This window comes from Mizuhopecten yessoensis, unplaced genomic scaffold, assembly GCF_002113885.1.
Source record: "Mizuhopecten yessoensis strain PY_sf001 unplaced genomic scaffold, ASM211388v2 scaffold716169, whole genome shotgun sequence".
Taxonomy (NCBI): Eukaryota; Metazoa; Mollusca; class Bivalvia; order Pectinida; family Pectinidae; genus Mizuhopecten; species Mizuhopecten yessoensis.
In genome coordinates, this window is record NW_018479982.1 from 3,670 (window position 1) to 17,255 (window position 13,586).

The 13,586-nt window shown below is 38.5% G+C and overlaps 1 protein-coding gene across 1 annotated transcript in view; it reads left to right on the top strand.

The window, feature by feature from the left end:
• The window catches only part of LOC110441924 (H(+)/Cl(-) exchange transporter 7-like), a gene marked incomplete at its 5' end in the record, with an annotated part of 75,485 nt that overhangs the window by 836 nt on the left and 61,063 nt on the right, over positions 1-13,586 (top strand). The window contains 4 exons of the mRNA XM_021485233.1: positions 14-408; positions 1,858-2,092; positions 10,793-10,867; positions 13,231-13,296. Coding sequence (XP_021340908.1) covers positions 14-408; positions 1,858-2,092; positions 10,793-10,867; positions 13,231-13,296 — 771 coding nt within the window. The remainder of the gene's footprint in view (positions 1-13; positions 409-1,857; positions 2,093-10,792; positions 10,868-13,230; positions 13,297-13,586) is intronic.

Here is a 13,586-nt window from a genome sequence, read left to right on the forward strand (position 1 = left end):
GCCCACGCCTCAGTCAGGTGTAGAGATCACCCTGCCCACGCCTCAGTCAGGTGTAGAGATCACCCTGCCCACGCCTCAGTCAGGTGTAGAGATCACCCTGCCCACGCCTCAGTCAGGTGTAGAGATCACCCTGCCCACGCCTCAGTCAGGTGTAGAGATCACCCTGCCCACGCCTCAGTCAGGTGTAGAGATCACCCTGCCCACGCCTCAGTCAGGTGTAGAGATCACCCTGCCCACGCCTCAGTCAGGTGTAGAGATCACCCTGCCCACGCCTCAGTCAGGTGTAGAGATCACCCTGCCCACGCCTCAGTCAGGTGTAGAGATCACCCTGCCCACGCCTCAGTCAGGTGTAGAGATCACCCTGCCCACGCCTCAGTCAGGTGTAGAGATCACCCTGCCCACGCCTCAGTCAGGGGTTTGGATCACCAAAATCTATACATCTATCCAGCTATGATCACTTGTAAAGATTGGTCCTATTCTTCATCTAATTGGCTTTAATTTGCAGCTGAGTATAGCTACAGTGGCTGTCGAGATTCACAAGTATTGCCCGAGCTAGTCTCCTGTTCAACACCCAACAACTGTGTTCAATCATTCATTGGCTTCACCAGTACTTCACAGTATTAACCACCTGACTATACACCATTCAGTTTGTATATACATTGTATATGAAGTAACCAAGACATCCCTTTTTATTGCTGATTGAAGCTGTGAAAACTGACACTGAAAATGACCACAACTAGACACCAATTTTCCCCAACAGTTCCCTATGAAAGTGGAAACTGGAGTTGTATGTATACATAGATTAAGGATTTTTGGGGAAGAAAGGTCCCTAAACCCATGAATATTGCTTATCATGTTTACATAGTAATTAGTAGATGTATATGGTTTTGTTTGTGTGTTTACTTGTCATGCTTCTCACCATTCAAAAGTTCAAGATCAAAACAGTCCAAGATCATTTAACATTTGTATGGGTTTCACAAGTAGAAACAACTCCTTTTACACCTTTAATGAAACATTTACCAGCAATACAAAAGTGTTCAATATAATATCTGTTATACAAAGAAATTAAAAATAATTTCTTTAAAAATAAAAAATAATAAAAAAAATCAACGAAACTTTTCCAAAGGTTTGTTACTTAATCTTTCAAGCTCATAATCTACCATGATGAAATGATTTTCAAACCAGTTTGAAAGTGAAAAATCCAGTCAAAAATATAACTGTTACATATAACAACGTTGTAGTATGGTCTATAGTTTAGCCCCAAAAAATTGGTTCATTCTTAAGGAATTATTGATTATCTCACGGTAAAGAACTATTTTATATCTCAGTAAAACTGGACAGTCCACAGGATTAAAGCAAAAACCAAGTAGTACGTGTTCTGGTGGTTTTGTAAAGTCCATACCATACTGAACAGAAACTGATGAGATTTGATTGGTGCACTGATTGTGATAATGGAGACAAAAGTACTCAATGAATGCTCTGTGATGTGATAATCTTGACTAATCTCTCACAGTGCACCAGATAATAGGGTGAGATCTGCGACACTGCCATGATAATCAACTACAGATTTAATTGTCATAGTTACAAAACACTTTAGCATTTCCATCATTCTATTATGCTTTTGTCGGAAAACATGGATTCAAAAATAAACAAATACAAGTAACACTTTTTAAACAAATTTTAATGATCAGCATTTTTCGATGCAACAATATGATATCATGCTACTGTATTTATTGAAGCCTCCTTAAATCAATTATAGATTACTTATATCCCTTATACAACTCCAAGGCACAGCCTGATGTAAATTGTACTGTGTATGTTTGCTATAACCCATTTCCGGAACTAGTTTGTTATCAGGCTTAAATTGAAGAAACTTTTGATTGTCGTACGACTTAAGGTTGGCAATGATGTTGACTTTCCTTGTGTTTTTCAGTTTACAGTCACGCCGGTCTCTGATGCAGAACAGGAGGAGCAGCAACGGTCCAACCCAACCCCGTCCAGGCCAGCCCAGTTTGAGATAGCAGACAGTGATGAGAATACCGACACTCTTACGCAAAACAGCATCACAGCTTTACTGTCATCCAAGTTCAGGGTAGGTAACTCATCCACTGTCATCCAAAGTTAGGGTTCTTAACTAAACATCTACTGTCATCAATGTTCAGGGGAGGTAACTCATCCACTGTCATCCAAAGTAATGGTTCTTAACTCAACATCTACTGTCATAAATGTTCAGGGTAGGTAACTCATCCACTGCCATCCAAAGTTAGGGTTCTTAACTCAACATCTACTGCCATCAATGTTCAGGGTAGGTAACTCATCTACTGTCATCAAAGTTCGGGGTAGGTAACTCATTCACTGTCTTCCAAAGTTAGGGTTCTTACCTCAACATCTACTGTCATCAATGTTCAGGGGAGGTAACTCATCCACTGTCATCCAAAGTTAGGGGTCTTAACTAAACATCTACTGTCATCAATGTTCAGGGCAGGTAACTCATCCACTGTCATCCAAAGTAATGGTTCTTAACTCAACATCTACTGTCATAAATGTTCAGGGTAGGTAACTCATCCACTGTCTTCCAAAGTTAGGGTTCTTACCTCAACATCTACTGTCATCAATGTTCAGGGTAGGAAACTCATCCACTGTCATCCAAAGTTAGGTTTCTTAACTAAACATCTACTGTCATCAATGTTCAGGGGAGGTAACTCATCCACTGTCTTCCAAAGTTAGGGTTCTTACCTCAACATCTACTGTCATCAATGTTCAGGGTAGGTAAATCATCCACTGTCATCCAAAGTTAGGGTTCTTAACGCAACATCTACTGTCATCAAAGTTCAGGGCAGGTTACTTATTTACTGCCACCCAAGTTCAGGGTAGGTAACTCATCCACTGTTTTCCAAAGTTAGGGTTATTAACTCAACATCTACTGTCATCAATGTTAAGGGTAGGTAACTCATCCACTGTCATCCAAATTTAGGGTTCTTAACTCAACATCTACTGTCATCAAAGTTCAGGGTAGGTAACTCATCCACTGTCTTCCAAAGTTAGGGTTCTTAACTCAACATCTACTGTCATAAATGTTCAGGGTAGGTAACTCATCCACTGTCATCCAAAGTTAGGGTTCTTAACTAAACATCTACTGTCATCAATGTTCAGGGTAGGTAACTCATCCACTGTCATCCAAAGTAAGGGTTCTTAACTCAACATCTACTGTCATCAATGTTCAGGGTAAGTAACTCATCTACTGTCATCCAAAGTTAGGGTTCTTAACTCAACATCTACTGTCATTCAAGTTCAGGGCCGGTAACTTATCTGATGCCACCACAGTTTAGGGTAGGTAACTCAACCACTGTCATCCTCAGTTCAGTGTTTTCCATGTCCAGGGTAGGGTAACATATTACAGCTTATATAACCGTATTACAACCTCACTGTTTTCCAAAATCAGGGTTGGTCACTTCTAAGCTGAAAAAACATCATCATTGCTCTACTGTTGTCAAAGTTCAGTGTTGATACTCGTTAATGTAACAGACATTTTAAGGATTGCCAAAAACTTTAAAATATTCCATTATAAATATAATCTATATTACATCTTGTTCTACAGACATCCAACCTCAAACCATCCAAAGTCTTATAGTGTCACGGTCAATACATGAAAAACCTTAAGTAGTCAAGGACATCACATGGTCACAGCCCCCAAGGCTTGCATTGTGGTTTAAAACGTGCTATGACCTCCTTCTCAAGGAGTTTATACCTTACCTAATATGTCCTATTGCCGGTTGAAGTCTAACAGATGCTTTGGTTACTGCTCAGGGTCAGGTCCCTTGACACAAACTTTATCTGACCTGTTCGTGAATTGCGGCAGTAAAGTTGCTAGTAAAGTGAACATTTGTATCTGTTTTTAATTAAACTAGATTTGAATTTTACAGAATTATATAACTCTGGTCTTTTGCATTTTACTTTTAGACAAAAAGGGGGAGTTTACCCATTTGGCTCCAAGTATCTTTCCTACGTAGAATTACAGTGGTATAACTGAAGGATACACCTAAAGTCATTGCCAGCTGGCTATTTACTTCCAATGTATAAGTACCATTTGCAAATTCTGAATATTTTCAATTTACATATTAAACCACTACTGACTAGGAGTATTTTTCCCTATTTTAGACAGGGCTAGCCTGACCCCCCCGGGTACCATTACTGGTATTTTACTTCAGAATTGTCATATAGCCAATACCGCTGGCGACAAAAAGTGTTGCAGTGCTCATGTAGTGGTCTGGCCAACACATCTTTATCGATCAGACTTTGACATTTAAATAAACATACTTAAAACTTTGGGCCTGGTTTCAGTCCTTTGTATTATTGTACAGTCATACAAAGTCTTCCTGTAATATTATAGCATGTCTGGCTTATTATTCACCACCAATGATTTAAATGTAAAATATAGTCACATTTCGCTGTTTTTGTTTTTAAACCTCATATTATGAGCGGAAGATTAATGAAGTCATTAGGTATTCTGTTATGTTTTCTCATAAATCTGTGAATTTGTTGATTGTTCCTGAATAATTGCGGAAGATTCGAAAATGGGCAGTGATGTACTTGATTGTCTTTGTCCTGTGTTTCCAGTGTTAAGGCCCTGATCTAGTTTATTTCCTATAGGGATGCCTGTATCTATAGTAGGTTGCCTTCAGTCATTGCCTACTATGGTGACTGTTACATATTACATTATTTAGTATATAGGTCCTGATTGAGTAAATTGTGGAGGGTTAAGGATTCCACTAAGTCATACTTTGGATGCCCATACATTGTCTCAGGTGGAGGCCCTGATCTGGGCTATTTATAGGGCTGGTCTTGTCTCACACGGAGGCCCTGATCTGGGCTATTTACAGGGCTGGTCCTGTCTCATATGGAGGCCCTGATCTGGGCTATTTACAGGGCTGGTCTTGTCTCACATGGAGGCCTTGATCTGGGCTATTTACAGGGCTGGTCCTGTCTCACATGGAGGCCCTGCTCTGGGCTATTTACAGGGCTGTTCCTGTCTCACATGGAGGCCTTGATCTGGGCAATTTACAGGTCTGGTCCTGTCTCACATGGAGGCCTTGATCTGGGCTATTTACAGGGCTGGTCCTGTCTCACATGGAGGCCCTGATCTTGGCTATGTACAGGCTGGTCTTGCCTCGCATGCAAGCCCTGATCTGGGCTATTTACAGGCCTAGGGCTGGTCCTGTCTCACATGGAGACCCTGGTAACAATGTTTACATAGTGGACAAAACTCATGTTGACTGTCAAGTAAGATAAAAAAAAATATGCATAATCAAAAGGTAGTTGTGGGGTTATGCTGGGTCGATGAAGGGTCAATTTCATGAGGTCACTATAGGTGAAAACAACAGTGTGTAGGTGCTATTGTTAGGCTGAATTAGGCTGATGTAGGTACAGTTGTGGGATCGCACAACGTTACACGATGTGCGGTGTGCGCACGCTGTGTGCACGGTGTGTGAACGCTGTGTGCACGATGGGCGAACCGTAAAAAGCTGGACGATCATTGCTTGCGCACATATGTGCACACGATGGATGGACGTTGTGCGATAACAATTGTGGTTGGTGTAAATTGAGAAATGCCTTAACAATTTATACGGTTTTGTGTTTAAACATATAAACTTGATGTTTACGTATGTTTCTATATTCTAGCAACATCTATAAACTTATATAATTATCTTTCTGTCTATACATGCTTATATTTAGAAATTGTGTTTTCTGTGTTTTTAAAAAAACTTCATCGTCACATGTAAAATAACAACACAATCCCGTATACAGGTAAACATAACCACTCTGTACATGTACCTGGACCGTAGTTTTCTACCCGCCTGGGGCACTTACGTAACTCGTCGGGTAAGGCCGGGGGTGTGAAAATCCAGGTGAAGGGGAGCCATAGGCAAACGAATGCAAATACTATTCATTACGGTCCGGTATTGCGAATCAGCTCTGTGTGTCAGGCACTGGTCAGGTAAAACTCCGGACACTCATAAAATTGTTATTTACCTGTTCTGTTACCTTGGAGCCAAACCCATTCTTGACAGCCTCACGGTCGCTGTAATACTGTGTAACACGCATTGTGAAATTGTATAATCTTGATTATTGTGATGAGAAATTACAGATATAGACACAGTGTACATTATCGTATACAAGCTTTCCGTATTTTTGACATTCCATAATTTTGATCTTCAAATGATACCAAATCGCACAGTTGTGCGGAGAGAATCGCACAATGGGGCGAACGATTGCTAAATCGCACAGTTGTGCGCACCATGTGTGGACGATGTGCGGACGGTGTGTGAACGATGTATGCACGGTGTGCGCACGCTATTTTTGGTGCGTTGTGCGGTCCCACAACTGTACTAATATAAGGGCTCCAGTCATGATAAGTCGTGCAGACCTGGTGAGTGAGTGGGAGACTCTGGGGACTGCTCAGTCAGTGGTGGCCAGTCTCTAGTCTTAATTGGAGCCGAAAACTGGCATCATAATGGTCTCCTTGCATGACACGATATACAGAGTGTGGTTCTTATATAAAACAGGATATACATGTATAGCCAGCACATACATAAGGGGCAACTTATACAAATATATTTCATTCAGTAAATAAGTGTTGTGTTGGTTAATACCCAGTAATTAGTCCTGTAGAAGGTATAAGACACTTAACGTTTCTTGTTGTAGATGTTATAGAACTACAAAGCAGTTGGAGTGGTATAAAACGTAGTGTATTATGAAATTCAACCAGCAATAAAACAAGCATTAAAATCTATTTTAAGTGTGTTTCAAGATAAGGAATATTGATTTGGTTAGACGGGGAACTACAGGATTCCATGTGTACAGGAGAAACCCTTTGATCTTTGGTAGAATTGGAAGTTATTTAGAACGATAAAATTTGTAGAATTATTGAACCTGCATTTTAAGTGTGTTATGAGAAATGCTAGCAATTGAATGTGTATAGGAGATCATGGCATGTTGCATATCATAATAATAATTAGGCCTATAATTGATATCATAAAAGGAACGAATAGGAAAGTGTATTCCTTGATATTTATGACTGAATCACCTATGTGTTTGATGTATTTGATCTGAATGACACCTAAACTTTCAATTTCATTTAGTCAATACCTGAAACATGGTCACTGTATATTACCAGTGATAAGGTCATACATGGTATTTAGTAACCCCTAGTTATTGTATATTACCAGTGATAAGGCCATACTTGGTATTGAGTCACCTAGTTACTGTATATTACCAGTGATAAGGCCATACTTGGTATTAAGTAACCCCTAATTACTGTATATTACCAGTGATAAGGCCATACTTGGTATTGAATCACCTACTTACTGTATATTACCAGTGATAAGGCCATACTTGGTATTAAGTCACCTACTTCCTGTATATTACCATGCAGTGATAAGGTCATACTTGGTATTGAGTCACCTAGTTACTGTATATTACCAGTGATAAGGCCATACTTGGTATTAAGTCACCTACTTCCTGTATATTACCATGCAGTGATAAGGGCATACTTGGTATTGAGTCACCTAGTTACTGTATATTACCAGTGATAAGGCCATACTTGGTATTAAGTCACCCCTAGTTACTGTATATTACCAGTGATAAGGCCATACTTGGTATTGAGTCACCTAGTTACTGTATATTACCAGTGATAAGGCCATACTTGGTATTAAGTCACCCTTAGTTACTGTAAATTACCAGTGATAATGCCATACTTGGTATTAAGTCACCCCTAGTTACTGTATATTACCAGTGATAAGGCCATACTTGGTATTAAGTCACCCCTAGTTACTGTATATTACCAGTGATAAGGCCATACTTGGTATTAAGTCACCCCTAGTTACTGTATATTACCAGTGATAAGGCCATACTTGGTATTAAGTCACCCCTAGTTACTGTATATTACCAGTGATAAGGCCATACTTGGTATTAAGTCACCCCTAGTTACTGTATATTACCAGTGATAAGGCCATACTTGGTATTAAGTCACCCCTAGTTACTGTATATTACCAGTGATAAGGCCATACATGGTATTAAGTCACCCCTTGTTACTGTATATTACCAGTGATAAGGTCATGCTTGGTATTAAGTCACCTACTTACTGTATATTACCAGTGATAATGCCATGGCATACTTGGTATTAAGTCACCCCTAGTTACTGTATATTACCAGTGATAAGGCCATGGCATACTTGGTATTAAGTCACCCCTAGTTACTGTATATTACCAGTGATAAGGCCATACTTGGTATTAAGTCACCCCTAGTTACTGTATATTACCAGTGATAAGGCCATACTTGGTATTAAGTCACCCCTAGTTACTGTATATTACCAGTGATAAGGCCATACTTGGTATTAAGTCACCCCTAGTTACTGTATATTACCAGTGATAAGGCCATACTTGGTATTAAGTCACCCCTAGTTACTGTATATTACCAGTGATAAGGTCATACTTGGTATTAAGTCACCCCTAGTTACTGTATATTACCAGTGATAAGGCCATACTTGGTATTAAGTCACCCTTAGTTACTGTAAATTACCAGTGATAATGCCATACTTGGTATTAAGTCACCCCTAGTTACTGTATATTACCAGTGATAAGGCCATACTTGGTATTAAGTCACCCCTAGTTACTGTATATTACCAGTGATAAGGCCATACTTGGTATTAAGTCACCCCTAGTTACTGTATATTACCAGTGATAAGGCCATACTTGGTATTAAGTCACCCCTAGTTACTGTATATTACCAGTGATAAGGCCATACTTGGTATTAAGTCACCCCTAGTTACTGTATATTACCAGTGATAAGGTCATACTTGGTATTAAGTCACCCCTAGTTACTGTATATTACCAGTGATAAGGCCATACTTGGTATTAAGTCACCCTTAGTTACTGTAAATTACCAGTGATAATGCCATACTTGGTATTAAGTCACCCCTAGTTACTGTATATTACCAGTGATAAGGCCATACTTGGTATTAAGTCACCCCTAGTTACTGTATATTACCAGTGATAAGGCCATACTTGGTATTAAGTCACCCCTAGTTACTGTATATTACCAGTGATAAGGCCATACTTGGTATTAAGTCACCCCTAGTTACTGTATATTACCAGTGATAAGGCCATACTTGGTATTAAGTCACCCCTAGTTACTGTATATTACCAGTGATAAGGTCATACTTGGTATTAAGTCACCCCTAGTTACTGTATATTACCAGTGATAAGGCCATACTTGGTATTAAGTCACCCCTTGTTACTGTATATTACCAGTGATAAGGTCATACTTGGTATTAAGTCACCCCTAGTTACTGTATATTACCAGTGATAAGGCCATACTTGGTATTAAGTCACCCCTAGTTACTGTATATTACCAGTGATAAGGCCATACTTGGTATTAAGTCACCCCTAGTTACTGTATATTACCAGTGATAAGGCCATACTTGGTATTAAGTCACCCCTAGTTACTGTATATTACCAGTGATAAGGCCATACTTGGTATTAAGTCACCCCTAGTTACTGTATATTACCAGTGATAAGGTCATACTTGGTATTAAGTCACCCCTAGTTACTGTATATTACCAGTGATAAGGCCATACTTGGTATTAAGTCACCCCTAGTTACTGTATATTACCAGTGATAAGGCCATACTTGGTATTAAGTCACCCCTAGTTACTGTATATTACCAGTGATAAGGTCATACTTGGTATTAAGTCACCCCTAGTTACTGTATATTACCAGTGATAAGGCCATACATGGTATTAAGTCACCCCTTGTTACTGTATATTACCAGTGATAAGGTCATGCTTGGTATTAAGTCACCTACTTACTGTATATTACCAGTGATAATGCCATGCCATACTTGGTATTAAGTCACCCCTAGTTACTGTATATTACCAGTGATAAGGCCATACTTGGTATTAAGTCACCCCTAGTTACTGTATATTACCAGTGATAAGGCCATACTTGGTATTAAGTCACCCCTAGTTACTGTATATTACCAGTGATAAGGCCATACTTGGTATTAAGTCACCCCTAGTTACTGTATATTACCAGTGATAAGGCCATACTTGGTATTAAGTCACCCCTAGTTACTGTATATTACCAGTGATAAGGTCATACTTGGTATTAAGTCACCCCTAGTTACTGTATATTACCAGTGATAAGGTCATGCTTGGTATTAAGTCACCCCTAGTTACTGTATATTACCAGTGATAAGGCCATACTTGGTATTAAGTCACCCCTAGTTACTGTATATTACCAGTGATAAGGTCATACTTGGTATTAAGTCACCCCTAGTTACTGTATATTACCAGTGATAAGGTCATACTTGGTATTAAGTCACCCCTAGTTACTGTATATTACTTGTGATAATGTCATACTTGGTATTAAATCACCCCTAGTTACTGTATATTACTAGTGATAAGGTCATACTTGGTATTAAATCACCCCTAGTTACTGTATATTACCAGTGATAAGGTCATGCTTGGTATTAAATCACCCCTAGTTACTGTATATTACCAGTGATAAGGTCATGCTTGGTATTAAGTCACCCCTAGTTACTGTATATTACCAGTGATAAGGTCATGCTTGGTATTAAGTCACCCCTTGTTACTGTATATTACCAGTGATAAGGTCATGCTTGGTATTAAGTCACCCCAAGTTACCGTATATTACCAGTGATAAGGCCATACTTGGTATTCAGACAGAAATCTCTGAATTATTGATTGTTTACTAACTCTCACTGATTTTTCCAGGATATACAGAAGAAATTAAAACAGTATGGTATTGAGTCACCACGTTTCAGGAAGAGGCTTGTCTCAAAATGGGAGGTAAGTGTCTGCATTACACCATGATCCCTAGAGCTTCAATTACAGTAAATTACATATTTCAGTAGAAATTTATAGTTAACTTTAAGTCATTTTCTAAATAGTGGCTTTAATTTCTTGATGTCATTTTAAACAAGCTATTTAAACTTATATGCATATATATCTTCTTAGTTTAATCTTTCTAGAAAGTAAAATTGATTTATTTCACCGAAAAAAGAATGAGATTTATGGTAGGGATAAAAATTGTGGGGACATTTATGGTAGGGATAAAAGCTGTAACGGTCGTTTGGGGAAGTGATTCCATCAATCCACTTTCCAGTATCATGCGTCCACAAGATCTGCAATTTTCAGATAAATAGAGATTGAAAGTGTAACACAACACCTAATAAAATCAGAGTGCCACAGCTATATACCATGATTGGTGATAGCAGACGGCACTGCTTGTGACTGACAACCACAATGCATCATTGTATGGTTATGGGTCATACCATACAATCAGGTGCTATGCATTCATTTTGCCTTCTGTTTGCTGTAATGGTGTTTTGATGGCCATTATCTTATGAATGTGGTGCTTTTAAGTTGCCATTTGCCGTGAAATGTCTCAGGATCTTGATACCAGTTCAAATTATTTTAACATTCTAATACTTCTATATTGTTGCTTTCCAGTAGAAGGTCTAGAAGGGGTCCCTTTCATCATACCCAAAATGTTTGTTTTGGCCAAGCCAAAGATATTAAGAAAGGCTAAATATAATGGAATCATCCTGTCTATATCTTGTCTTTTTAGTTTCAGGGACCCATGGGCTTCAAGGCCATAACTTGTAAAACGTCTTTGCCTATCTTAGACTTCTCATAGACATTACCGGAATTAGATCATCAAGTCAGTTGCAAGCGAAGATCACTGCAGATTGCATTGCCTCTGATTTGACTAACTTTTCAGACATTGACAACAGTGTGATATAGGTTTTAGTCACCAAAAGCATTGGTTCCAGTAGCATTTTATCGCATGAAGTGCTTTCTATAAATATTTTTGTTAAAGTCTTCCATTCAGAAGATTGAACCCTCTTTCAGAATTTCTTGATTCAACTCTGCTTTGCATTTATATTGAATAATCCAATTTCGGAAAACGAGAACCTTCCTTTTACCTAGACTACTTGTGTAATATTGATAAGATCATGAATTATTGGACACTAATTGTTCCTCAATTTTTCTTTATTACTGTTCAAATGATGACATCAATCAAATTATAACTGGTAATAAAGAAGACCATTGAAGATGTCGGCTAAATGGATTCTTTTTTCGTTTAATTGTTCTTTCATTGCTGTTTTGAATTTAGCATTGATCTGTAATTACTATTAGAAAGTCCCTGAATATTTTGTGTGAAGTCAATATTTCTTGTCACGATTCAAGGATATACATCCTGTTATACTGGTACATGTCTATTGCTAGATGTAATTTTTACCCTCGGAAACAGATTTGAAGGTTAACATGTAAGGGCAACATTCATGGTGCTCAGTTGTGAACGTGATATTGATTAAGTCATATGCAGATTTCATTGGCTTTAATTAATATGGAATATCAATACCCTTGACTTACACACATACAGTTTCTATAAAGCATATAGAATTTGGGGGCTCTCACTCTTATGTCGACTAACATAACTGTTCCATTTTGGCTTTAAATTCTTGGGGAATTTTACCCCCAATCTCTTAAGGTCATTGGAGTGTATTGATAAACGGAAACAGGCAGTACATCCCTAGTTGAATAACCAATGTAGGGAGACAGCATCACAATTTCCACAAATTCTAATGTTTAATATTAAACTGATGAATATTGTATGTTTATTATTGACAGAACAGTGTGTTCTCTCAATATTAAAGTATTTCATGCTTGCACATACATATCTGTGTCTTAACTCAAGTAATAAACAGGTTAACTCTTTTATTGTGTGAAGTTATGTATAAATGAAATAATAAGTGGTCTTTGATTAAGCTAACAGTATGAACTCTGTGTACAATGTTTAAATAGAGACTACTACCAAGTAGGGTTGAAATGACTGTTATGGTGCCACACAGGTTTTTATTTTATAACATTACTGCACAATGTACGTTAATTAGTACCAATATCTACCAGAGTTGTCGTTCCTAACACAATCAACGAAACCATATGCGAGGGGGAAAATTTATGCAGAAGATCCAGCTCCGCTTAATAAGCATAAATTACCTGTGTGTGTAATTTTCCACGTTTACAGTATTTACTAGTTCATAATGTAAACTAGAGAGCAATAAAGGATACTTATTTTATATGTAGGGTAGATCATGAGGCTGTTTTAATTTAGATATCTAATATGATTGTTGTTGTTTTGACAGAGTCTCAACTATGACACGTGTGAGAACTATGTGTACCTGAAGGAGCGGGACAAGTATAAGTCTAAGGTGAGTCCTAGTGATCAGTCTTAAGGTGAGTCCTAGTGATAAGTCTTAAGGTGAGTCCTAGTGATCAGTCTTAAGGTGAGTCCTAGTGATCAGTCTTAGGTGAGTCCTAGTGATCAGTCTAGGGTGAGTCCTAGTGATCAGTCTAGGGTGAGTCCTAGTGATCAGTCTTAAGGTGAGTCCTAGTGATCAGTCTCGGGTGAGTCCTAGTGATCAGTCTAAGGTGAGTCCTAGTGATCAGTCTAAGGTGAGTCCTAGTGATCAGTCTTAAGGTGAGTCCTAGTGATCAGTCT